This window comes from Catharus ustulatus, chromosome 3 (assembly GCF_009819885.2).
Source record: "Catharus ustulatus isolate bCatUst1 chromosome 3, bCatUst1.pri.v2, whole genome shotgun sequence".
NCBI lineage: Eukaryota > Metazoa > Chordata > Aves > Passeriformes > Turdidae > Catharus > Catharus ustulatus.
In genome coordinates, this window is record NC_046223.1 from 9,613,506 (window position 1) to 9,637,004 (window position 23,499).

General features: G+C 44.6%; 3 protein-coding genes across 8 annotated transcripts in view; 2 read left to right on the top strand and 1 right to left on the bottom strand.

Annotated features, from left to right (window-relative positions):
• Positions 1-12,061, top strand: DNAAF10 (dynein axonemal assembly factor 10). Of its 2 annotated transcripts, XM_033056111.1 has the most exons (8): positions 1-215; positions 1,195-1,295; positions 3,197-3,327; positions 3,791-3,892; positions 4,623-4,738; positions 5,079-5,213; positions 9,427-9,524; positions 10,256-12,061. In XM_033056111.1, the coding sequence occupies exons 1-8, from the start codon at positions 24-26 to the stop codon at positions 10,461-10,463; spliced, it is 1,083 nt and encodes a 360-aa protein (XP_032912002.1). In that variant the 5' UTR covers positions 1-23; the 3' UTR covers positions 10,464-12,061. The 2 variants fall into 2 exon arrangements, with proteins under 2 accessions (XP_032912002.1, XP_042635072.1); XM_042779138.1 differs by lacking the exons at positions 1-215; positions 3,197-3,327 and having other exon boundaries at positions 1,199-1,295.
• LOC116994425 lies at positions 4,749-22,511 on the bottom strand. 4 transcript variants are annotated; one of them, XR_004417479.1, is made up of 3 exons: positions 21,561-22,500; positions 17,513-17,655; positions 4,749-4,953 (listed from the first exon to the last, which is right to left on the bottom strand). XR_004417479.1 is itself a non-coding variant. In XM_033056114.1 (3 exons), exons 1-3 carry the CDS (start codon positions 22,451-22,453, stop codon positions 6,185-6,187), a joined length of 690 nt encoding a protein of 229 aa, XP_032912005.1. In that variant the 5' UTR covers positions 22,454-22,511; the 3' UTR covers positions 5,985-6,184. The 4 variants fall into 4 exon arrangements, 3 of the variants coding, with proteins under 3 accessions (XP_032912005.1, XP_032912006.1, XP_032912004.1); XM_033056114.1 differs by lacking the exon at positions 4,749-4,953 and adding an exon at positions 5,985-6,707 and having other exon boundaries at positions 22,430-22,511; XM_033056115.1 differs by lacking the exon at positions 4,749-4,953 and adding an exon at positions 5,985-6,707 and having other exon boundaries at positions 22,402-22,500.
• The window catches only part of C1D (C1D nuclear receptor corepressor), a 16,951-nt gene continuing 15,949 nt past the window's right edge, over positions 22,498-23,499 (top strand). For both annotated transcript variants that reach the window (XM_033056116.2, XM_033056118.1), the window contains exon 1: positions 22,498-22,605. The gene's annotated coding sequence lies outside the window, so the exon portion shown is untranslated. The remainder of the gene's footprint in view (positions 22,606-23,499) is intronic.

Genomic DNA, 23,499 nt, shown 5'->3' on the forward strand with positions numbered 1-23,499 from the left:
GGAGCCGGGCAGGGCGGGGCGGGATGTCGGCGGCGGCGGGGCCGGAGCGGCCGCAGGTGGTGTCGCACGTCCAGCAGGCGCTGAGCTACACCGTGTTCGACTGCAAATGGGTGCCCCGCAGCGCTCGCCTGCTGTGCCTGGGCAGCGCCACCCGCGGCACCGGCCTCGTTCAGCTGTACGAGCTGCACGGAGCCCGCCTGGAGCTGCTGCGGGAGGTGAGCGCGGTCCCCCTCGGGAACGGCTGACAGGGCACTTGTCCGGGGCCCGGGGATAAAAAAACAGGAGCTGATTTGCGTGTTAAATGTGCTGATTCAGTGATACACTGTCGTTTCTTGATAAGGAGTAACCCTACCACTCTCCGGGACTCCCTGAAAGGTGGTAGCCATGTGGGAGTCTGTCTTTTCTCCCAGGTATCTAGTGACAGAGCAAGGAGATACAGACTTAAGCTGCTGAGGTTTGGATTCGACATTAGCAAAAATGTCCTCACAGAAGGGCTGGTTAGATATTGGAATGGGCTGCCCAGGGAAGTGGTGGAGTCACCGTTCCTGGTGGTGTTTAAGGATAAACTGGATTTGGCACTCAGTGCCATGGTTTAGTGACAAGGTGGTGGCCGATCATAGGTTGGACTCGACGATCTCAGAGGTCTTTTTCAACCTGAGGCTGTGATTATGTGATTTTGTTTATTGCCGTGTTTCGTAGGTTGTTTTCGTGTTTTGCGTTATGGGTTTCTGGTTTCTGCCTGTGTTTGGTGTTTTTTGGGTGGTGTTTTAATTTGTTTGTTTGGGGTTTTTGTTTGTTGTTTTGGTTTTTGTTTTTTTGGTTGGTTTTCGATTGGTTTCTGGCGGGTCTTTTGGTTAGTTGGTTATTTGCTTTTTTGTTTGTTTTTTTTTCTCAGATTGACCTTTGAGAGTTTGCTTCTTCTGAGGCATAGCAGTTCCTCAGGTGCATAAGGCCCCACCAGGCCACAACAGTATTTTTCTTCTAGACCAATAAACTGGACCCTCTGCTTTTCTGTGCACAAGGACTGAACTCAAAGTGTAGCTTGCCTTCGATCACATTTTGATAGTATTCTGCACCAAATATCCCATGTGTGTTTTGCTGACACTTGCCCCTCTGCATTCCCAAGAACTGTGTGGTCTGTGGGTGTTTTTGCCTCTTCCATGTGCTGACACAGAAATTTTCTTTCTTTAAAAGATTGAAAAGCCCAAACCTATAAAATGTGGAACTTTTGGTGCTACATCTCTGCAGCAAAGATACTTAGCTACAGGAGATTTCGATGGAAACCTTAACATATGGTAAGCACAGATATTCTCTGGAAGCGTTTTCACTGAATGTTGTCCATGTCTGTCTGAACAGAGGTTTCTGTTTGTGGCTTTTGCATGAGATGCTCTCCATGCTGCCCATGGTTGGGACTCAGTGCAAGCTTTTCTGGCTACTTTATTTGGACCATGCCAGTTTTGTAGAAACAACAGAGAATTCTGCACCGTATTTCATTCAGTGCTGCTTCAGTCTCATCTTCTGTGTGCAGCTACAAAAACCTGTTAAAGTTCTGTGAGGTTGGCTTCTGAAAGGAGGCTTTTGAATTGGATGCATGAGTACAAACAAGAGGTTGTGTTCAACCTAAATTTCTTGTCTAGATTAAATATGTATTTTTAATCTTGAAATTTCAAATGTTTCCTCTAGGTCCCTAAATTATTTGTGTAATTGATATTGAGGTAAATTTATGATCAAATAAAGTAGTAATGTCAAAGGGAGATTGTTTGTTATCATCATTATTATTATATTGCCCTGTGTCAAGGAACTACTGGTTCTTGTAGGAATAGCAAGAGTGGAACAGTTACTAGTTGAAATGTAAAATAAAATTCTGAAGGACTCTTGAACAATGGGAATCAGTGGAAAAGAACCATGAAACTCATGGCTGGATACAATATTCACCTGAAATTAAAGAGCAGTAGTCAGAGCTAGGCGGGGATCAATGAATCAAGTTACAGTAATTTCACGATTACAAGCCGCACTGATTATAAGCTGCATCTCTGGGTGTCGGCAACGTTTCGTTCTTTGTCCATACATAAGCTGCACCTGATTATAAGCCACTCTGTCATTCGCAGCGAGGACCCACGTGCAACAAAGCTGCCAAATAGTAACAGAATCGCGGGATGGTGGGGTTTACTGGCTCGGCTGGGCCGTGCGGGCTTGGCCCGCTCAGGGCTGCTGACAGGGCCAGGTGGCCCAGCTCAGCACTGCCGCTTGGCAGGTCTGCTTGGGGCCGGTCGGTGCTGCCGCCAGGCTCGCTCGGCCCGGTCCGGTGGTGCCCCGCAGTGGGAGGCGGGGACGGAGCCCGCCGGCACCCATGGCAGTGGCGGCAGGTGGGGAAGGAGCCCCCTGCCTTCCCCCCGGGCCGTGGGGTTGGCAGGAGGGAGCTCCCGCTCTCCCCCCCGAGCCATGGGGCCGGCAGGAGGAAGCCTCTGCCTCCCCCCCAAGCCATGGGGATGGCAGCACGGAGCCCCCTGCCTCCACCCCGAGCCGCAGGGATGACAGCATGGAGCCCCCCCGCCTCTCCCCCGGGCTGCGCTGCCTGAAGGAGGGAGCCCCCACCTCCCTCCCCCACTCTCAGCGCTGCCAGCACTAAGCCCGCCTCCACCCGCCGTGCAACAGAGTAACCAATTTGTAACAATCCCGGGTTTTACTGGCAGGTGCTCGGCTCGGCACCTTGGCTGTACTTCGGGGGTTGGAAATTTCAGAAAATTTTTCACATATTAGCCGCTCCTGAGTGTAAGCCGCATTTCCAGGGTGGGAGCAAAATTTTAGTCAAAATGGTGCAGCTTATAATCATAAAATTACTGTATTTTGTAGACCTAGTGAAAGTAAAGCTAATTGGAGTATTTTGATCTGTAGTGTGATTCATCTTTTAGCCCAGCATAAAAACTGTGTCTGACTCGTTGCTGTGGTGAATCCTACAACGGCCTTTACAAACAGGGAGGTCCAGAACAGAGCAAAACCTTTCGTAGCAGTGCAAAGCAGTAGCTAAAGAAGGAATCAAAGACAGACTCACGGTTCTTAGTGGTGATATCCATATTTGTTCTCACGGGTAATCTGAGCTTTTATGATTTGTGCTCAAGTTTCCTTTCATTTTTATACAAATCCTGAGTGTCAAGGAAAAATGCCATGTTTTCTGTTCTTTTTCTTTCTTGCCTAGGAATTTAGAAGCTCCTGAAATACCAGTGTATTCTGTGAAAGGTCATAAGGAAATCATAAACAGTATAGATGGTGTAGGTGGCTTAGGAATTGGGGAAGGTGCACCAGAAATTGTGACTGGCAGTCGAGATGGTGAGTTAGTGAACTCTGCAAGTCTTTCCAGTTCCTCTGAGCCTGCAAGCTCTTGATGGCAGGGCACGGTCTGCCATCTGAACTAGTTACAAGCTGTTGCAACTAGTTCTTTGTACACTGTCTTTTGAATCTTGCTAGGGCTCGATTTTCTCTAATTCTTCTAGAAGCCACAGATAAGCAAAAGGTACTGTTGTCATTGGGCATGAGACAGAAGGAACATAAACCAGAATAAATGCAAAATATAAGCTAGAGAAAATATATCTTTAACAAATGTTTTCACTGTTTCTGTTTTGGTTTTGTGGTTCTTTCTTATATCCACAAAACACAGTGAGGCTTTCTAGAATTAAAAGTGTTGCTTCTGTCTTTTGAATGATTAGGATGAAAAGCAAAGGGCTTTTCTGGGAAGGTGAACACAGTATGACAGTGTATTCCTGATACAAAATCTATTGTTTTTTTTTCCCAGGAACTGTGAAGGTGTGGGACCCGAGGCAGAATGACACTCCTGTGGCTAATATGGAACCTGTACAGGGGGAGAGCAAAAGAGACTGCTGGACTGTGGCATTTGGTAATTGATCAGATCATGACCATTCCTCCCTCTCATATGATTGTGCTTTGATGATTATCAATGTATTTCAGGATGTTATAGAATACTTTATTTTGTATGGATGCATAAGTAGCAGGTTTTGCTTTTCTACACTGTTAAATTTATGTGTGGGTTTTTTTCTTCAAAATAAACCAGTTTTGTGGGTTTATGATGGTTAGGTTTTGGATTCGTTCTCTAATCACTTTTGGTCACCATTTGTAGTGGACTTGATAATCTTGGAGGTCTTTTCCAACCTAAATGATTTGATGCTTCTGTGGTTTCACAGATAAGCTGTGCAAGCTTAATTTATGTGCCTAGGAATGTAAAAATATTATATCCACCTGTGTGGTCTTGAAGGGGTGTAAATGTTTCCATGTACAGGGAACCCATTACTGTTGTAGTGTACTTCCAGCTACCAAGCATTAAGGAGTTAATTTAATAGAAGACCTTTTAGGAGATAATTAAAGAAAACAGCAATGCTTGATGTGAGCTCTGCATTTTTCTTTGGAGACAGCAAAGCTGCTTGTGTCCTACACAAGATTTTTCTAGACCCTTTGGATTTGAAAACCATTCAGTTCACCACATTTTAATATCCCAACAGTAACTTTTTGCTGTTGTATAAATGTAACTTGAAACTGCAGGCCTGGGACTTGCGAAATTTACAGGCTAAAGAGGTTTTGTATTTTCTGATTAATTCTCTCTCTACGTCCAGGCAATGCTTACAATCAAGAGGAACGTGTTGTATGTGCTGGATATGACAATGGGGACATTAAATTGTTTGACTTAAAAACCATGTCACTACGATGGGAGACCAACATTAAGAATGGGGTAAGGAAATCATAAAAGTATTTTTTCATTCCAGCTTCTATGCAGGATGGAAAAATTAAAAGGACTCTGTCTGTGTGAAACTTACCCAGAAGATGTTTCTGCTGTAGCAAAGAATAATTTTCTTTAGGTTCAGCAAGTTGTACCCCTCACATTCTTGACTGGGACACGATGGAGTATTTTTCAGTTTCATGTTTTCAGATGAACTCGGTTATTTCCTATTTGGTGATGATATTATAGGGGAAATAACAAATGATTAATACATATTTACAAATTACAAAGCATCCATTTTTTTTAACAGTGGCTAAATTACATGACTGAATTTATCTTGTTTTATATCCAGGTTTGCAGTGTGGAGTTTGACAGAAAAGATATAAATATGAATAAGCTGGTGGCGACATCACTTGAGGGAAAATTCCATGTTTTTGATATGAGAACTCAGCATCCAACCAAAGGTTTTGCATCTGTTTCAGAGAAGGTATGGGGAGACTGAGAATTTCTTAATAAGCAACAAACTTTCTAAATTCATGCTGTCACATTACTACAGGTATAGTACAAACAGGCAAGAAATGACCAGGTTACTTTATAAAAGTTTTTTTTTTTTCAGTTGGTTGGTTTTGGTTTTTGTTGAGTGAACAAAATCTGGTGATAATTCAAGAAAAGGCACTTTTGGAGTTCCTTTTTTTACAAAAGTCTGAGTTTCAACTTAGTATCTATCTCTTAGTATTTTCCATACTATCATTCAAAGCATATAAGGTGTTGAAGATACTTTATTCTGAATCAAAGAATTTTTTTTCCAGACTTGTCGTGGGTCTAGTGTTGGCTAAATGGCCAGTGTACCCACTAGAATTATTTAGTCATTTCCTGCTGTGAATTGGATTAGGAGGAAGGCAAAACAGGCTTCAACTGTAAATGGTACAAAGAAAAACTTTATTACCAGAAACTATAAGAAAAAATAAGAATCACAATAAAACTTTCAGAACACTTCTCCTCCCCCCTCAACTTCTTTTCTTTCACACTGGCAACACACAGAAACACATCAGTCAGTTTACCATCTCTAAAAATACAGTAATTTCACGACCATAAGGTGCACCTCTGGGAGCCGGCAAATTTCGCAACTTTGTACATTATATAAGGCACACTGGACTATAAGGCGCACTTTTTTTTTTGCAGTGAGGAGCTGCGCCATGCACAACAAAGTAACAAAATAGTAACGAAATCGCGCAGTCGCAGGGTTTACTGGCGGGTGCTCAATTTGCGAACATTTTTCACAGATTGGCGTAGCCTTTAAACGCAGCCCCAGGCGCCCTCCCCATGCCGCGGGCCTCAGCACTCTCGCCTGCCTGCAGCACCGGCTGGTGAGGCGCAGCTCAGGGCGGCTGCAGTTTGTGGCGGTCCAGGGCGGCTCGGGGCTGCCCGCCGTCTGGGTTGGCTTGGGGTGGCCGCAACTCACAGCTTCTGTGGCCGCCCGCTCCCTCCCTCTCCACGTGGCTTGCGCTGGGCTGGTGGCGGTGGCTCCCTCTCTACCTGCGTGGTGGCCAGGGCCAGGGCCGGTGCCGCTTCCCTCTCTCCCCTCACGGCTCGCATGGGACTGGCACTGCCTCCCTCTCTCCCCGCGTGGCAGCTGGGGCCAGTGCTGCTTCCCTCTCTCCCCGCACAGTTCACGCAAGACCGGTGCCGCCTCCGTCTCTCCCCGCACAGTGGCCAAGTCTGGTGGCGGCTCCCTCTCTCCCCATGCGGACGCCAGGGCTGGCGCCACCTCCATCTCTCCCCGCGTGGCTCACAGAGAACCGGTGCCGCTTGCCTTTTTCCCCGCGCGGCGGCCAGGGCCAGTGCCACCTCCATCTCTCCCCACGCGGTTCCTGCGGGACCAGTGCCACCTCCATGTCTCCCAGCATAGCTCGTGCCTGGCCAGCAGCGCCGCCTCCGTCTCTCCCTGCGTGGCGGCCAGGGCCAGCGCTGGCTCTTCTGGCTTTGGGGGATAATTTTAGTCAAAAGGGTGCGCCTTATAGTCGTGAAATTACTGTAGTCTTTCACTAATTTACAGTAATTTCACGATTACAAGCTGCACCTGATTATAAGCCGCAGCTCTGGGTGTCGGCAACCTTTAGGTCTTTGTCCATATATAACCCGCACCTGATTATAAGCTGCACTGTTGTTTGCAGCGAGGACCCATGTGCAACAAAGTTGCCAATTAGTAACAGAATCACAGGATCGCAGGGTTTACTGGCTTGGCTCGGGGCCAGGCAGACTCGGCCTGCTCAGGGCTGCCAACGGGGCCAGGTGGCCCAGCTCGGCACTGCTCCTCAGCGGGGCCGCTCGGGGCTGGCTGCCGCTGCCGCCAGGCTCGCTCAACCTGGCCCAGCGCTGCCCTGTGGCAGCAGGCGGGGATGGAGCCTACCCGCTCCCACGGCGGTGGCAGGCGGGGAAGGAGCCCCCCCTGTGGCGGCAGGAGGGGACAGAGCCCCCCGGCTCTCACGGCGGCAGGGGGGACAGAGCCCCCCATTCCTGTGGCCGCAGGCAGGGTAGGAGACCTCCGCTCCTGCGGTGGCGGTGGCAGGCGTGGACGGAGCCCGCCCCACTCCCGCGGGGAGAGAGTCCGCCCACTCCTGCAGCGCCGGTGGGAGGTGGGCACGGAGGCCCCCGTCTCCTCCCCCCACCGCAGGGCCAGCAGGAGGGAGCTTCGCGCCTCCCCCACCATGCTGCTGGTGGGAGCCCGCCTCCACCTGCCGCGCAACAGAGTAACCAATTTGTAACAATCGCACGATCCTGGGTTTTACTGGCAGGTGCTCCGCTCAGCACCCTGGCTGGCACTTCTGGGGTTGGAAATTTCCGAACTTTTTTCATATATTAGCCACTCCTGTGTGTAAGCTGCATTTCCAGGGTGAGAGCAAAATTTTTAGTCAAAATTCTGCAGCTTATAATCGTGAAATTACTGTACTTGGGAGAGGAGATTTCAGTCTATGGAGATTTCTACACAAGAAACCATTTTTCTTATGGCCTTGATGTAACAGTAATCAGCCGCCCAGGAGAATGAAAATCTGATCACTGTAAAAATTCCTTCCTTGGCTGACAGTCTTCGCACAACTGTTATTGAGGACCATATCAACTTATGGGGCACAATTTAAGGATTTTAACAGTTCAACAAAAGCTCTCTTCATCTTTGAAAACAGAGGTCTTTCTTCTCTTCCCTGGTGGGCAGCAGGACTCTTTTCTCTATTCAAACTTCTTATAGGATCACAGCCATTTCAATATCTGCTTACTTTAACACAAATGCCTCTGCTCATGTCTACAGTTAGAATATTTCATCTACCCTATAGTGCATTTCTATGAGTTATAAAGAAACAAGAGTCTCTTCTCCACAGCTTAAAAAAAAGAGAAATTTCAGTCCAAGAATGAGGCATCTCCATCAGTCCCTTTCATCTGGAACCTGACTCTTCCTTTTGTCTGACCTCGGTGTTTTCATGCTGTTTCTGTGTGTATCTTTATCTTGGTCCTTTTCTTTCACACAGGAGTGAAAAGAACAAAGTATCTGCAAATCTCATTGTGGGCAGTGAAAGAGTTAATGTCTTGGCTGGGCAGCAGCTGGAGCAGTTAGGGTGGAGTATTTCGGGCGCACTGGGACTGGGCCAAGCTAGCAGGGGCCCAGCGAGAAACGGTGGTGGCTGCTCTGGCTGCGCAACTGCCCTCTGGCTTCCATTGCATTCAGTTCCAGCCCTGGGCTGATGGTCTTCCCTTCCTCTGCCCAGTAAGCAGGGGTGGGGGGGCCCTTGCTGGAACAGGGCCCAGCTCTCTCTCCCCCAGGCCTCACAAGCCCAGCCGCCCGGAGCTGCTGTCCCGGGGGGCCCCGCGGACCCTCGGGCTCGGCCCGAGCCGGCGGTAGGGCAGTGTTTAATGTCAGCTAGATGTTCAGCTGAGCCGCAGGCCCCTGGCCATGCCAGAGTGGAGGCTAGGAGCTGGGCAGCCGTGTGGGCCTCCTCTCCCCATTTCTGTCGGGGCCCCAGCTGGAAACGGGGCCTGGTGGTTTCCCCAGCCCCGCATCAGAGAGCCCGCCGAGCCCGGCCCGGGCTAGTGTTACCTTCTGAGAGGCCAGAAACGAAAGAGCCTTCCCCAGCTTTTTTCTTCTTTACATGTGTGCTTCACAAAGGCGCATAAACTTTCTCATTGGTGTAACAATGTGTCAATAGTAAAAATCAGATCCCAATATCCCTGTCAGGTCCAAAGGAGGCTGCCCAGGTCCTGACAGGGAACTATTTCAGGAAATTTATACAAACCACCATAAGAATAAAGCAATAAATTTTATTTATTTATTTATAAATAATTTTGTAATAAAATGTGAAAATAGAATTTGTTGTTCATTTAGTGCCTTTAAGCTTTTCCTTGTTGACATTTGCAGATAGGTACACATTAAGTCAGAGGGTATGTTGGGGTTTTTCCTGAGTGATTTCTGTTGCTATATGATCTTAGTGCCCTGGTGAGGTTTCAGTTGTTGACTGTGTTGTGTTTGCACAGGTTTGAATACATTCCCTTCCAGTAATGATTTTAAGAGATACCATACAGTGAAATTAATTGTCCACTGTGGGAAGGCTGGGCTCTCTTCATACAAGTGATCTGTGTTTAAGATTCTATGTCCTTCTCTATGAAGTTCATCCCCAAATGACTTCTCTACAATGCTTATTTCTTTTTATTAGGCACAAAAATCTACCATTTGGCAAGTTCGGCACCTGCCACAGAACAGAGATATATTTATGACGAGTGGAGGATCTGGGAGCCTTAATCTCTGGAAATAGTAAGTGATCACTTCTCCAGACAGGAGTAAGAAAGCAATCATTTAATGTTTTAAGAAATAATATTTCTGAAAATGGTGAGTGGGATCCTGCTTCCAACCTCAGAATATCTGGTTAAAATTATTGCTCACAAATGCAGTAGAACAGGTGATTTCAGTCTCAGTACTTGATCTGGAATCTTGAATTAATCCCTAAGAAAATGTGACAGCACAGGTGAATCTTGCCCTTGTTGTCATAATGTAATGAAGATCTAATTATATCCTTGGTTAACCAGGTGATAAATGGGAAAAAATGGCTTTCTTAAAATTCTCATATGGTAGCAGTTACATCTGAAAAGAATTTTGAAAGTCTTGACTAAATGATTCTTATGTTTACATTTTCTTACACTACATGGAAAAATAATTTAATTGTCCTAAATGCACCGAGGTTGGTGCATTAAGTTTCAGAAGCATAGTTGTGATTAAATTTTTCTGCCTTTCATAAAAGCCAACCAGTAAAAAATGAAGAGCTATATGATAGGGCTGTCAGGATTCAAAATTCCCTACCTCCTTTTTTCTTTCATGAAATACGTACTAAAGCATGCAGTCTAGATACAGCTGGATATGATTATTCATTACTTTTAAGACAGTTATTTGCCTTATCTGTATAGCAGGAAGTAAAGAGGATGATGATGATGTGTTTGTATCAATAAATTCCTAAGTAGTTGTTTTTGTTTTACATTTCTCATTGGCAGTGAGTACCCAGCCCAGCGCTCGAAAAAGGATTCTGAAGGATCTGAGATGGGGGTGGCAGGGTCTGTTAGTCTCTTGCAAAATGTCACTCTGTCAACACAGCCCATCTCTAGCCTGGACTGGAGCCCTGACAAAAAGGGACTGTGTGTCTGTGGGGCTTTTGACCAAACTGTGAGGGTGCTGATAGTTACAAAGCTTAACAAAATTTGACAAAGAAAACTAGAATTTCTGATGTGAAAGCAATATAGTTTGCAGTCTGTAAATATGGGAGGGGGAGCCCTTCTATTTCTAATTTAATTTCTTCCTTAATAAAGCTGGATTAATGAAATAGAAGCCATATTTTTCTACTGAAAGTTCAGCTATGTGCAGTTAGAGTTGTTTTGCTGACTGTGCTGTGATGACTTGAAGTTGCCTGGGCACAAAATTTTACCTTCCAGAAATGTGAATTTACACTTAAAATAAAATGTGCCTTTGTGTTAACACAGCTCTGTAATTTCAGAATTCACTTGGGTTTGTGTTCAGTTTATTCATAGTGATCTCTTCACACTTGTTAAATGGTTTGATTTATTATATATAGTATTGTCCATGTGCATTCATGCAATGGGAACTACTATGCATGCAATAAACTATTTGTGTTATTGGATTTATTAATTAAAATGTTTGTTAAAGTGACTTAAGATTCTTTAATACAACAGAGAAATGATAAAAAAGGCCAAAATATCCAGGTGTAATGGAACAAGGTTTTTATTAAAGCTCATACTGAAATTAAACTATCAAGCAAAATGCACTGTTTTATTATTTTAGTTGGGTTTCCTATTAAGTTTATATGTTCTGTTGTTTTTATATCTGTTTTCAAAATTATATTCTACAAATAAAATTATATATAGTGTTTTTTTAATATGAGAAAAGTATATTACTCAAATATCCATAGATTTAGAGAAGTAATGTATAGAAAAACCTCACAGGCTATTAAACCCTAGACTTTGTGGAATGGAGAAATCCTTCACGCCTGTGTAGCAGAGGGTGGGCAGGAGGAACATTACAGTAGACCATAAACACAGTGTGTCTGTGTAAGTCCTTGGTTTTAGTAGGTCACTGGTACTCTCCTCTAGCTTGTCTACAAACTTAGATTCTTTTATCTCAGATTTAGCAAGGGCCAGCAGGGATGAAAACAAAGGCAATGTAGGCTAAATATTTTGTGGAAGACAAAGATTTTTGAGATTCAGCTGTCTTCTCTAAGACTTGATGGTTTGCTTGCAAGTATAGTATTTAGTATATGATTTTTTTTTTTGACCCAAGTAATCCCATTTCCTTTTGTGCATAGTGTAATGTAGAGAGCATATTCTGAAATTATTTTAAATGTCCTTCTTAGGGTGCATTCCAGCAGGAGAAAAGAGGGGAAACCATTACTTTGCACTCTTAGCTGCAGCTTGCTTTCAGGTGTGGAATTCAAAGAATTCAAGTGCTTTGAGTCTAAAATATACTGTTCAAAGATGGCTGCCATTAGCTTTGTGCTGTAAATAAAATATACTCACTGAAAGGTGTGAAAGGCAGAGGAAATAGATGGAAATATGGCTTCTCTCTTTAACAGTAACTCTGAGTCAAGCACAGAATAAGAGAAGAAAAAGCTCTTGGTGTAATTACCTGCAAGGGAAAACAAAAATCGGAGCACAGGACTGGGATCTTGATGCTATTTTTATGTACTTGTCCTGCAGCAAAATGTCCCTTCTTCATTCAAACCGTCTCTGGGGAGATCTCCTGGTGGGATGCAACTTAGAGCAAGAACTATTAAACAATTCTTAAAGCTCCATGGGCCTCAAAAGTATGAAATGTGTGTTACCTCTGTGCACTTAATTTTGAGATTTTATGTCTTGTTTTGAAAATGAAGGCATGTGTTCCCCTCGTGAGTAGCTGGCTTCATGAAAACATGACAGTTTTTGTAGCAGGGGCTTGCAAAAAACTGAGAGCTTGGAGGAAAGCACAGATGGAAGATGGTGTGTCCTTGTTCCTTAAAGGTAAGTGGCTGCACCTGTGTACTTACAAAATGAAAGACAGTTACTGGTTGCAGAGAAGAGCTGTTGCTTGCTCCTATACTGTGCGTTATCTCCTCAGCAGGTTGTATTTCTACTTCTTCTAGGCTAAACCAGAAACTTAAGCAGACCAAAAGCTGCCTGTGGCAGCCCAGCCTGCTCTATTTATAGTCCTTACCCCTCTTGCTGAAGACTGGCACCTTGCCTCTGCAGCCTGCAGAGCTAAAGTGTGTTCTAAATAAAATCATAATGAAGCTGAGATGTCATGCACAGACCAAATGCTCTCTGACATAGCACTGAGGAGTGCTCTGGAACATCCCTGCCTTGCCCAAAGCCAGGAAATGGAATGTACTACCAAATTTGGAGTGACTACATTTGACAAATGTATCTGCCTGGCAGCTATCGCTTGTTTCCTGTGCAAACCATCCCTGCGTGCTCATGGAAGAAAATTTTCTTTATGGGCATGACTGCAGCCTTTATACAGGGACATGTTACACATTTTTTGGATTTGTGCTTGGTTTTCTTAACAAGATGCTGCCCAAATCCCCACCCATCAGGTCTGGGTTTTCTGTTTGACACCAGTATACTTATTTTGAATTTCACCATTTATACAGGTCCTTGGTGATAACAGCCCTCTGAGGTTTCATTGCATGGAGCCAGTATTTGCAGACAATATATAGTTTTCATCACAAAAAAAAAGGAATTTACAATTTAGGCATGACTTGGACTGAATTTTAAGCAATGTAATGCAAGTTGTAACTCTGTATGGGAAGCTAAAATGCTGTGCTCTCACCTCTTCACAACCACTTCTCTTAGGGACATAATGGCATTTGTACAAAGAAAAGATGGGGAATTGCATAGAAAAAGAAAGACATCTCTTCAGTGATTCCTTCAGAGTCAGCAGACACAGCTTGTCAATACAGTTCAGCTCATCTTCCCCGAATTATTTCTTTCAAATAGATTTGATAGGAAAGAGGGATTGTTTGGTTGACTGATTTATAAGTAAGAGGCTCATGCCTTGCATATTCAACTCTGTAATGAAATTGTCTAAAGTTGGTATTGACAAAGTGCCAGGAAAGTAGATTGATTTACTGCTTTTTTTAAATCTCATTATTAATCCTGCATTTTCTTGCTTGTGATGCTGTTACTGCCAAGTTTTCAGTAGTATGCACTCTAAACAGAACTGCCCACTCCTCAAAAATGTTCAGACCACAGTCTGTATGTCTAAGATGTATTTAAAACCTTTATATAAGCAAAATATTTTGCAGTAGCAAACTGGAGTCCCAGTACTGTGAGCAAGGGCAGCTGTTGACTCTGGCTCTTTGGAGTGCATTGCGAAGGACAGCTGTGGGACTGCAGTGCAGGTTCAGCCCAGAGGAATGACCTCATGGGATTTCTGTGAATATGGGCCAGAACTATTTGGTGACTTGGTGATGGTGACCAGTTCTAGCCTTGGCTGTGAAACATTTCTATTACTTGCTGGCCTTTTTGGGAGGACCTGCTTCTCACAACACAGCCTGCCTTTGGGAGTTGCACAACATTGTCCCACAGAGAACACTGGAAGTGGACTAGTGTTTCCTGATGGCTGCAAGAGTATCCAGGGTCTCAAGGGCAGTGAACAGCTGCCCCACATTCTGGTCTGTCTCCTCCTCAGCCACCGATAAGGCAATTGTCACAGAAGTTGTGCAGGATCCTGCAAGAAAGGTGATCACAGCAGGGAATCTCTTCCCAATAGTATTCTTCAGTGTTATATTCTAAAATGGTTGATCTGGGCCAACTGGCCCATTACTTTGCTGATGTGATTCAGGACTGTAGCATGAATAGGAGACCATATGTGTGTGGCAGACCTGCTTTGAAGACAAGTTAAATTTAACAGTATGGTCCCACATTTTATCAATCAGTCTCTGAGTCCAAGAATGAGCCCATTGCTGTTTAGCTTACTACAACTACAGCCTCTGGGACAGATTTATCTTCAAAGAGTACTTTTCTTTCTTTCCAAGAGATCTCCCCCTCTCCTGCCTGTACTCCCCTGCCTCCACAATCTTAGTTAAATCTTCTGTCACCATCTCCATGGGGATTTGCAGAGGGAGCTAAGGTGCAGAACCATGTGAAGACACCTGTAAGTTCCCTCTCCTGTTATGCCTGGCAGTAAAAACAGCCTGTGCAGAATGTATGGACTGGGACTTCTTTTCTAGAACCATGGCTCTTTCCACTCTTGTCAATGTGCAAGGGGCCACCACAGGCTGACAGTTTTGGCTTCCTTGGCTTGGAACCCAGACTTGCTTCTGGGGTAGCCATGGTAAGGAATGTTTTGATTTTCTAGAGCTTAATGATGGTGATAGAAGGGTTGAGCCTTTATGGGTAAAAATCGGGGGGTCAGGCCAACAAGTCAGATACCCTGGTAGAATCTGTTAGTGATCATCCATCCAGGGTGAAGAGGCAGATGAAAGACACTATAAGCAGCTGGGAATTTCACAATTGCTAGTCCTTGTTCTTGTGGGGGACTTCAACTTACCAGATATCTGCCAGAAATACAGCAGAGAGGAAAAAGTTGAGAAGGGTCCTGAAGTGTGCAGGTGAACAGAGAGTTGTTGGCTGGAACTTTGGAAAAAAAGAGTTTATGACCTCTGGAAAAAGGGGCAGGCAACTCAGGAGAACAAAAATGTCATGAAGTTTTATGGAGGGAGAAAATTAGAAGGGCCAAAGCCCAGACAGAACTTAACCTGTCTACTGCCACACAATAAAAACAATTCTTCTTAAATACATTAGCAACAAGTAGAGGGCTAAGGAGAATCTCCATCCTTTATTGCATGCCAGAGGAAACACAGTGACAAAGGATGATGGTAAAGGCTGAGGTACTTATTGCATTGTTTGCCTCAGTCCTGTGTAGAAAATCACAAATCTTACAAGGAACAACTGAAGGAGCTGGGGTTGTTTAGCCTGGAGAAAAGAAGACCCGAGGGAGATCTTATTGCTCTGAAAGGACATTGTAGCCAGATGTGAGTTGGCCTCTTCTAGGTAACAAGCAACAGGATGAGGAAGTGGCCTCAACTTGCAGCAGGGAAGGTTCAGATTGGTTATTTGGAAAACTTTCTTCACTGTGGTGAAGACGCAATGATCAAGCTGCCCAGGGAAGTGGTGAAGTCACCATCCCTAGCAATATTTAAAAGGTCCATGTAGATGTGGCACTTAGAGACATGGTTTAGTAGTGGGCTTGGCAGTGCTGGGTTAATTTGATGATATTTCCTAAGGATTCTTTTCTAAACAATGGTATGATTATACGGTTCTTAAGCATGGCAGTGAAGCTGAATATTTTTCATCCATATGAAAAGTCAATCAGCAGCATAAATAAGCACAGGCAAGCTCTCCTAGGTTGCTTGTGATTTTAAGGTTATGAAACATAGAAAACATTCTCTGAAGCCAGAGGATGTGTGGGTTGCAGAAGAGCAGTAAAGCCCACAGAACAGCAACTGAGACACAATGTGACAGTGGATCAGAAATAGTAGCTCAGATTGTTTACCAGATTACATTGTATCAGTTGCTCACTAACAGACTGACTGTTACAGCTTTGCAGCTGAAATTACTCTTTCCTTCAAGTAAATTCCTAGTTAACTCCTTAAGTCTCAGCATTTTTTGGAGTGTCTACTTACAGTAAAACCCACCACTGGCAAAATTCAGGTAGATGCAGCTAATGAAACCAGTTCAGTTGCCTCCAATGCTAAACCTTTAATTTTTAGGTCATCAGTCTTCCTGCAGAGATGACAGAAACCCTCGTTGTTTCTTTCTGGCACAGATCGACCAGGCAGGACTTTGTGGCCTGTTCAGCAGATGTGAGGGGCAGACACTCCTGCCTTGCAGAGGTGTGTGATGGCACAGACCTGTGACATCTTTATATCCAGCAGTGTCTTCCCTTCCTGACGTTTGCATTCCCTTCCTCCCACACCCTGCTGTTGCAGAGTGCACAAGAAACATAACAGCAGCTACACTGAGTTAGGCCAAAGATTTCTATCCTGCTTCTTCAGGGGGCATGTACAGATAAATAAGTGTTAAAACACACTTTAAAATGACAACTACAATTTGGATACTAAGTTTAATTTACTCCTAAAGTTGTCTTAGGCTTTCTGCTAAAACAGAGTATAAAATATATTATTCTATGGAATTTATGAACAAGAGTTAACAAGTGAGACAGGTAATGCATTTAAAAATAAACTTCAATTTCTAATACAATTTACTTCCACAATCTTCCACTTTGTAAAAAATTACAGCTTTACATACTAATTGGAAGAAATGCAATCTTAGAATAGTATCAGAACAAATATTCTACACGTGATAGATTGCTTTCAATTTATTTCTACAGTTTCCATATATAAATGCATTTAACCTGAGAGATATATATGCATTCAGTAAATAAGGCTTTGTATGTAAAGTAACCCAGTACTTCACCACATCCTGTCATTTAATCCAGCTGACATGAACACAAGCTCTTTTGATCTGTATCAGCTATCATTATCTCAGTGTAGATCTCATACTCCCTATCGGTTATGTTAAGAAAGCTTTAGTTAGAGGGCTTAAGCTAGTCTTATTGAATTATATTATTTTTCCTCCCTAAACCAAGATACCTCAATCTCAATTTCCCTCTTTCCATGTACTTTTGCATCTGTATTTTGATTAGAAATCTATGTTTTCAAAAGAGAAAACAGTCTTTGTTTAGTACGTTCAAAGCCATTCTAGTTTAATCTGAGTGTAGGAAAAAAAAGGCATTTCCAGAGCATTTTAACTGAAAGGTGAGTCTAAGTTCACTTGGACTGACACTGCCACATACACTGCCCTTAAGTTCAGCAAAGTGTAACAGAATCTGGAAAATTTTGGAGTTTACATTTCTTTTCCACTGTGCTAACGTCATTACTATAGGATTTTTAGTTGCTGAAAATGTGGGTTAGCCTCAAGACTCTCTTCCCCTTCTTACCCCATCTAGCAAGTAAGAAGAACAAAACTGGCAGCCAGATAGATACCTTGGTCTCTCTTTCTGATCTCACCACATGCATTGTAATAAATCACTGTAAAATCTCTATCCCTGCCCTCTCTCCCTCTGCATACATCTGGTCTCAGCAGAATTCAGGCAGAGACATAAATTCCCATAAACAGGGCATCAAGCCAGGCAGTTGCCTGTCACTGTCCTTTTAGGAATGTTTGTCTTTTGATTTACCAGAGGAAACATTGGGTACTCACCCTTCTTCCGCCAAGGAACAAGTGCATGTCAGGCAATACTGGCAAGCAGATGGATGTTTGTGCTTCAGTTTACTCCTGTTACACCCTCTTCTGGTAACTTGCTGGTCTGCCCACACATGGGATTGCAGATTCATTAAATTGCACTGCAAAGAAATTAGATTGCAAATTCATTAGATTACACTGCCAAGAAGTGGGCCTCACAAAAACAAAATGCCTCTTCCAAAAGGCCCAAGGTATCCTTTAGACACATGAGTACTACACACATGAACATCTCCCAAACTGGTCTGCTTGCCAGATTCTTGGTCAGATTTTAGAGTCTGTATTTTTATCCTGCCAATGGTTTATTAACCCTTTTGTTACAAGTAGTAATCTTTGTTATATTCCCACCAGATTCACAGCAGAAGAATCTACGCTATATTTTTTCATTTACATTGTCTTCTGCATGACATCTCTCAAAGATTTTTCAGTGCTGTTGTTTCAGGGAGATGGCCATGGCTGGTCTGTATGTCAGGCTGTGGTGCTTTGCATCATCCAGGCTGTATAATGATTCCAGCAAGGCCAAGACTACAGGATTTGGCCTCCACATTTGCTCCACAAAGAAGATTGACTTGGCAGGAATCATTATTTTGTATGTACAGTGGATGCAGTAATTATGTTAAAGATGCCTGTCACTTTGACTACTTTGGCAAAAATATTCACCATTGTTTTCTCTTGTTTCAGGCATGATAAGAGAAAAATCAATAATCATTCATAGGCCTCTCAAATGAAATGGTTTTCAGTAAGTACCAGATGCCAGTACAGCTTTTCATGGATAGACTTGTCTACAGATATCCATATATAAAATAATAATATATTTTCAGAGTGGCACCAGCATAAACCATTTGAATTATATGAGCTATATCTCAATCAGATTTTGGCTGGGATAAATGCGAATTCTTAACTTCTCACTCACTGCTCTTGAAAACTAAATAGGCTGTGCAGCCATTTTAAGCAGAAAATGAATGCTTTAATATCTAATAATCTCCTGAGTGAATTGGCTCAAGAAATTCCAAGGCTTGGCACTCAGTGTAGGAACTTCAGTTAACTAATAAAAGTATAAATCTGTAGTAGTCCAGAGCCAGTAGGAGCAAATCTATAACAAATGTAAACCAGTAGAAGGAGACAGAGCCACACTGTATAGCCGGGGAATATGGAGCATAGTTTGTACTGCATTAATGCTCTATGTGGATACAATCTTCTACAGAGTTGGCTGAATCTGAACATTGATCAGCATGTGTTGCATTTTCCTTTGATCTGGTAATTGAAACAAAATATTGGGTTTAGGAAATCAGACTCAGGCAATGATTTCTACCTAACATTTGGTAAATCAGTCTATCAATCAAATCCCCTCTCTGTATTTCCTTGTCTGTGACATGTGAATACTGAGGTAAGAATGAACTAAACATATGTTACATAGACATTTGGCACACTAGAACTGCAAAGTAGTATTCTATTGAGGAGTGCAGGTCTTGCTACAGTAGTTTCACGAATACAAGCCGCATGGAGTATAAGCCGCACCCCCGGTGCCTCGACAATGTTGCTGTCTTTGTCAATAGATAAGCCGCACCCCGAATATTAGCCGCACTTTCGTTCGTAGCAAGAATCCGTGCGCAGCTTTCACAAATTGGCCAATTAGTAACAGGATCGCGGCATAGCGGGGTTTACTGGCTCGGGGCGGGGCCAGGAAGGCTCGGCCCACTCATGGTTGCCGACGGGGCCGGCTGGGTGGTGCTGCAGCCGCCGCCGGGCTCACTGGCCCCCCCTCTCCCGTCAGCACCGCCCCGCTGCTGCGTTTACTCGCCCTGCCGGCGGGCCAGCCGCCGCCACCAGGCACGCCGGCCGCTCCGCTGCTGCGTTTACTCGCCCTGCCGGCGGGCCAGCTGCCGCCGCCGCTGGCAGGCACGCCGGCCGCCCTGCTGCTGCGTTTACTCGCCCTGCCGGCGGGCCAGCCGCCGCCGCCGCTGCCAGGCACGCCGGCCGCCCCGCGCCATGTTTGCTCGCCCTGGCCGGCACTGCAGGCCCCCGCACCGCCGGGCTCCCCCACGCTGCTGGCCCCGATTCTGCTGGGCTTCCCCCGCTGCCAGGCAGCCCCACCCGCCGGGCTTCCTGCTTCTGCCATGCTCCCCTGCACTGCTAGCCCCAGTTCTCCCAGGCTCCCCCGCCCTGCTGACCCAGGCTCTGCCGCCCGCCCCCAACACTGCTGGCCCCGCCTCTGCCAGGCTTTCCCACCTCAGCCGGGGCCGGCCGGGCTCCAGCTTGGCTTGGGGCTGCCGCGGGCTCTCACTTCCATGTTGGCAGCTTTTAGAATATTGTTCATGTATTAGCTGCCCTCGAATATTAGCCGCACTTCCGGGTTTCCACCAAACTTTTGGTCAAATTGGTGCGGCTTGTATTCGTGAAATTACTGTAATTCTCTGCTACCCTTCAGACTGTTCAATTTCTGAACATTTTGAAAACTCCTAAATTCTCTTTTATTTACAGTGCATAATTCTGTAGTTGTACTAGTAAAAATGAACATGAGAAAACAATTAAGACTGTGGTTTTTTAAATAAGAAATGGCTAAGAAAATGCAGTGAAAATTTGTATTATTACACCAAAATAATTAGCTTACAATAGGGATACTATTCTCTACCCCAGAGACCTGTATGTGTCCCACATATAGCTGAAAGGCTCTTAAATAATCCCTGTGATTGCTGCTTTTATAATACTCATAAAACCCAAGTTTTTATTCATTTGCAGCTACTTTTGGTTGAAAGGAAAAGTTAAACCTCCAAATCCCCTGTAGGAAAAGGAGACAAGATGTAAACAAATATTAATGACATCTGAAGATCTTTAGATATGCTTCCAACTTGGACTAGGGAGAAAGACTCTCATTTGCAGTACACACTGACTTAATTAGAATTGATATAGCATAGCCATTAGATGATGTAAACCAAATTATTAAAAGGAAGCTCAATTCTGTGGTATTTTTAAAAATATTGAAGGTGCAGGGAGGTACACTGAAGCTAGGTAAGATCCCCAACTTCTACTCTTGTTTCCCCTAGACATATAAGTCTACTTTCCCCAGCCTTGAACTTGTCCTTCTCCAGACAGGACCTGCTTTTCCCTTCCTCTAGAAACTCTGTTGCTGAGCAAGCTAGCTCAGCACATTCCCTTCAGGCAACCAGCCAGAATTCAGTCAGCACATACAGACTCCTGGTAATGTATAGCAGGGAGGAGGCCCTCTTCAACTGTGATGAAGAACTCCAGTGATCTTATCTTGATCTGCCTTGGAGAGGATAGCCTGCAAAACCTGAGTTACAATAAGCTTCAGATGAGATTGTGAACAGGAGGCAAAAAGAAGTCTTTGGCAAGTAATGCCAATACTTTTGATGCAGATACTGACTTCTACTTTACTATTTATCAGAATGTAAACTTGTAAGATGCAGATCTTATCTTTGGGAGCCAGAGATCTCAGTGAGCTCTTGTGGTGGAGAAATATTAATCCACTGCATTTTGAACACAGATTTATTTGCTGAATTCTTAAGAGAATCCTAGAATGACTTGGGTTGGAACGGACTTTAAAGATCCTCTAGTTCTAATCCCCTGCCATAGGCAGGGACACCTATTAGACCAGGTTGCTCAGAGTGCCACCCAGCCTGGCCTTGAACATTCCCAGGGATAGGGCATTCACTTCTCTGGACAACCTGCTCCAGTGCCCCACCATCCTCACAGTAAAGAATTTTTTCCTAATACCTAATCCAGAACTATGCTCAGTTTGGATCCATTCCTCCTTGTCTTGTCATCACATGCCCTTGTAAAAAGTCCCTCTCTGTCTTTCCGGGTGGGTTCCCTTCAGGTACTGGAGGCTGCAAATAGATCACCTCTAAGCCACTTCTCTTCCAGGCTGAACAACCAATTCCCTCATAGAAGAGGTGCTTTGTCTCTCCATTGTGGTAGCCTCCTCTGGACTTGTGGAGAAACACAGTGGAAAACACAGCCAATAACACAATTAGAAAACAATTCTCACTTGAGGGTAAGGCAAAGATGTGCAGTGTCAGGCAGGAACCAGTGCAGACCCCTAGGATGACTCCATCTCTGGCTTTAGAAGAACATCTCTACACACAGTTTTTCCAGAAAGCAACTGCAAGAACTTGGAAACAGCTGGAGATAAGTCATACTGGCTGTTTACCTTCTCCACTCAGAGGACCCAGTGGCTGGAAAGCATGTTCCTGCTTTAAAAGAGAATCTCCCTCCCCACTGTAGAATCCCAGAAGATAAGGGCCCAATGTGTGCCTCAAACACTGATACCTGCATGGCTGTAGAGCCAGTGAATCAGACAGGAATCCCATCAGACAAGAATTCGTGGTAATAACAAAAGACTGTTGATATTAACACACTGTGAGGAAAACCACGTTGTGACAGGAGAAAGGGGCCATGAGGAGGTAGGGCACCACTTTTCTTGGACAAATATCCTTGCTGAAGTTCTTGGAGATAAGCACAACATACCACAGTGCAAGCACAGGAATGAGGCCAGGAGGTGGGCATGGACTGTAGGGGGAATCAAGACCACTCAAGACCCTTGATAGAATAGACTGTGCATGAGAACTAATTTGCATAGAAAGAGAGAAATGAGTCTTCAGGGCAGGGAAAACTATCCATAAAAAGGTACCCGTGCCTTGGACATCAGCTGGATTCCTTTCTTTTCTCCTTTCCTTTCTCCTTTCCCTTCGCCCCTTCCCTTCTCCTTTCCTTTTGCCCCTTCCCTTCCCTTCCCCTTTATGCAAAACCCACTGCCGTGCGCTCATCGTGCATGTCAGGGACTAACTTACACCAACTTCTATACCAAGCGTATGATTTCCTAACCAAACCTTCTGGTTGTTTGCGGACCCTACTGACCAGCTCCCTTCCGACAAAGCGCATTTACGGAACTCGAACCCTCTCCCTCAAGGCTTCCTCCAGGCCGCCGCTTCCGCATCCGCTCCAGCCGTGACGTCACTGCCGGTGGCGGGCGCAGCCCCGTCCTGCTGCCGCCGTGCCTGGAGCCCCACGCGGTGTTCGGCCGCCTGCCCCAGGTAAGAGCGGCTACTCCCGGCTGTCTTCCCGGAGACTTCTGTGGCTTTGCGGCTTTCCTGAAGCCTTGGGAAACCGGGAAGTGCGTTGTCGAGAGGCAGGGCCGCTGTGCACGAGTTGTGCCCGCTGCTGATGTTAGTGAGTGTAATAAACGGGGTTTGTGGAATCGCAGCGTGGTTTGGGTTGGAAGGGATTTTAAAGATCCTGTCGTTCCAACCCCCCGGCTATGGGCTGGGGCGCCTCCCACTGCGCGAGGTTGCTTAAGAGCTCCATCCGGCCTGGCCTTGGATGTTTAATGTGTGACATGTTTAGGCTTTCTTACGTGTACGTGAAAAAAAAAAAAAAGGACATGGGCTTGAGGCTTTTTTTGCATTTTTTTTGAGGATGGATGTTCAGTAGGCATTAAATGGATACATTCCTATTAAAAATTAACAAAATAGTCTTGCAATTTGAGGAGCCTTGAGAAGTTGACAAAGTTTTTCAAAGACAAGGCACAATGTGCATATACAGGCCGCTAAAACAGTGAAGCAGCACCTAACAGAAAGGCAGGTGGTACTTAAAGTTATGAGTGCCTTACAATGAAACCTCTTTGTCTCTCGTGTTGCTGCAAAGGTCACAATGTCTCCCTTCCTTATGCTTTGCCACAGTTTTCTGACCACAAGCTGAATTACTGCTAGCATCGTGGAATGGACTTTGACTAGCAAATTAAACTTTAGATGATGCCAATTAAAAGGCCTCATTTTTGAGACAAACAAAAACGGAAGAACTGGATTTTAAAATCAACATTGAAATATATCTGGTGTATTCCTTGGTTTTAAAAGTATGAAAAACCACTTCAAATCTAAAATAGCTGGATATTCCTACTCCTGTGGCAGTATGACCATTGGTAAAGAAGT

Bases quoted from the DNA above. Each gene is read 5' to 3' on its own strand.
- LOC116994425 (XM_033056113.1), bottom strand. From the start codon at position 22,453: ATGCGCTTTGTCGGAAGGGAGCTGGTCAGTAGG. The intron at 17,656-22,420 runs GTCCGCAAACAA...ATTTCTTTGCAG, and splicing joins GAAGGGAGCTGGTCAGTAGG to TGCAATTTAATGAATCTGCA. The intron at 6,708-17,512 runs GTGAGTACCCAA...TATCCCCCAAAG, and splicing joins TGTTCCTTGGCGGAAGAAGG to CCAGAAGAGCCAGCGCTGGC.
- DNAAF10 (XM_033056111.1), top strand. From the start codon at position 24: ATGTCGGCGGCGGCGGGGCCGGAGCGGCCGCAGGTGGTGTCGCACGTC. The intron at 216-1,194 runs GTGAGCGCGGTC...TTTCTTTAAAAG, and splicing joins GCCTGGAGCTGCTGCGGGAG to ATTGAAAAGCCCAAACCTAT. The intron at 3,893-4,622 runs GTAATTGATCAG...CTCTACGTCCAG, and splicing joins CTGCTGGACTGTGGCATTTG to GCAATGCTTACAATCAAGAG.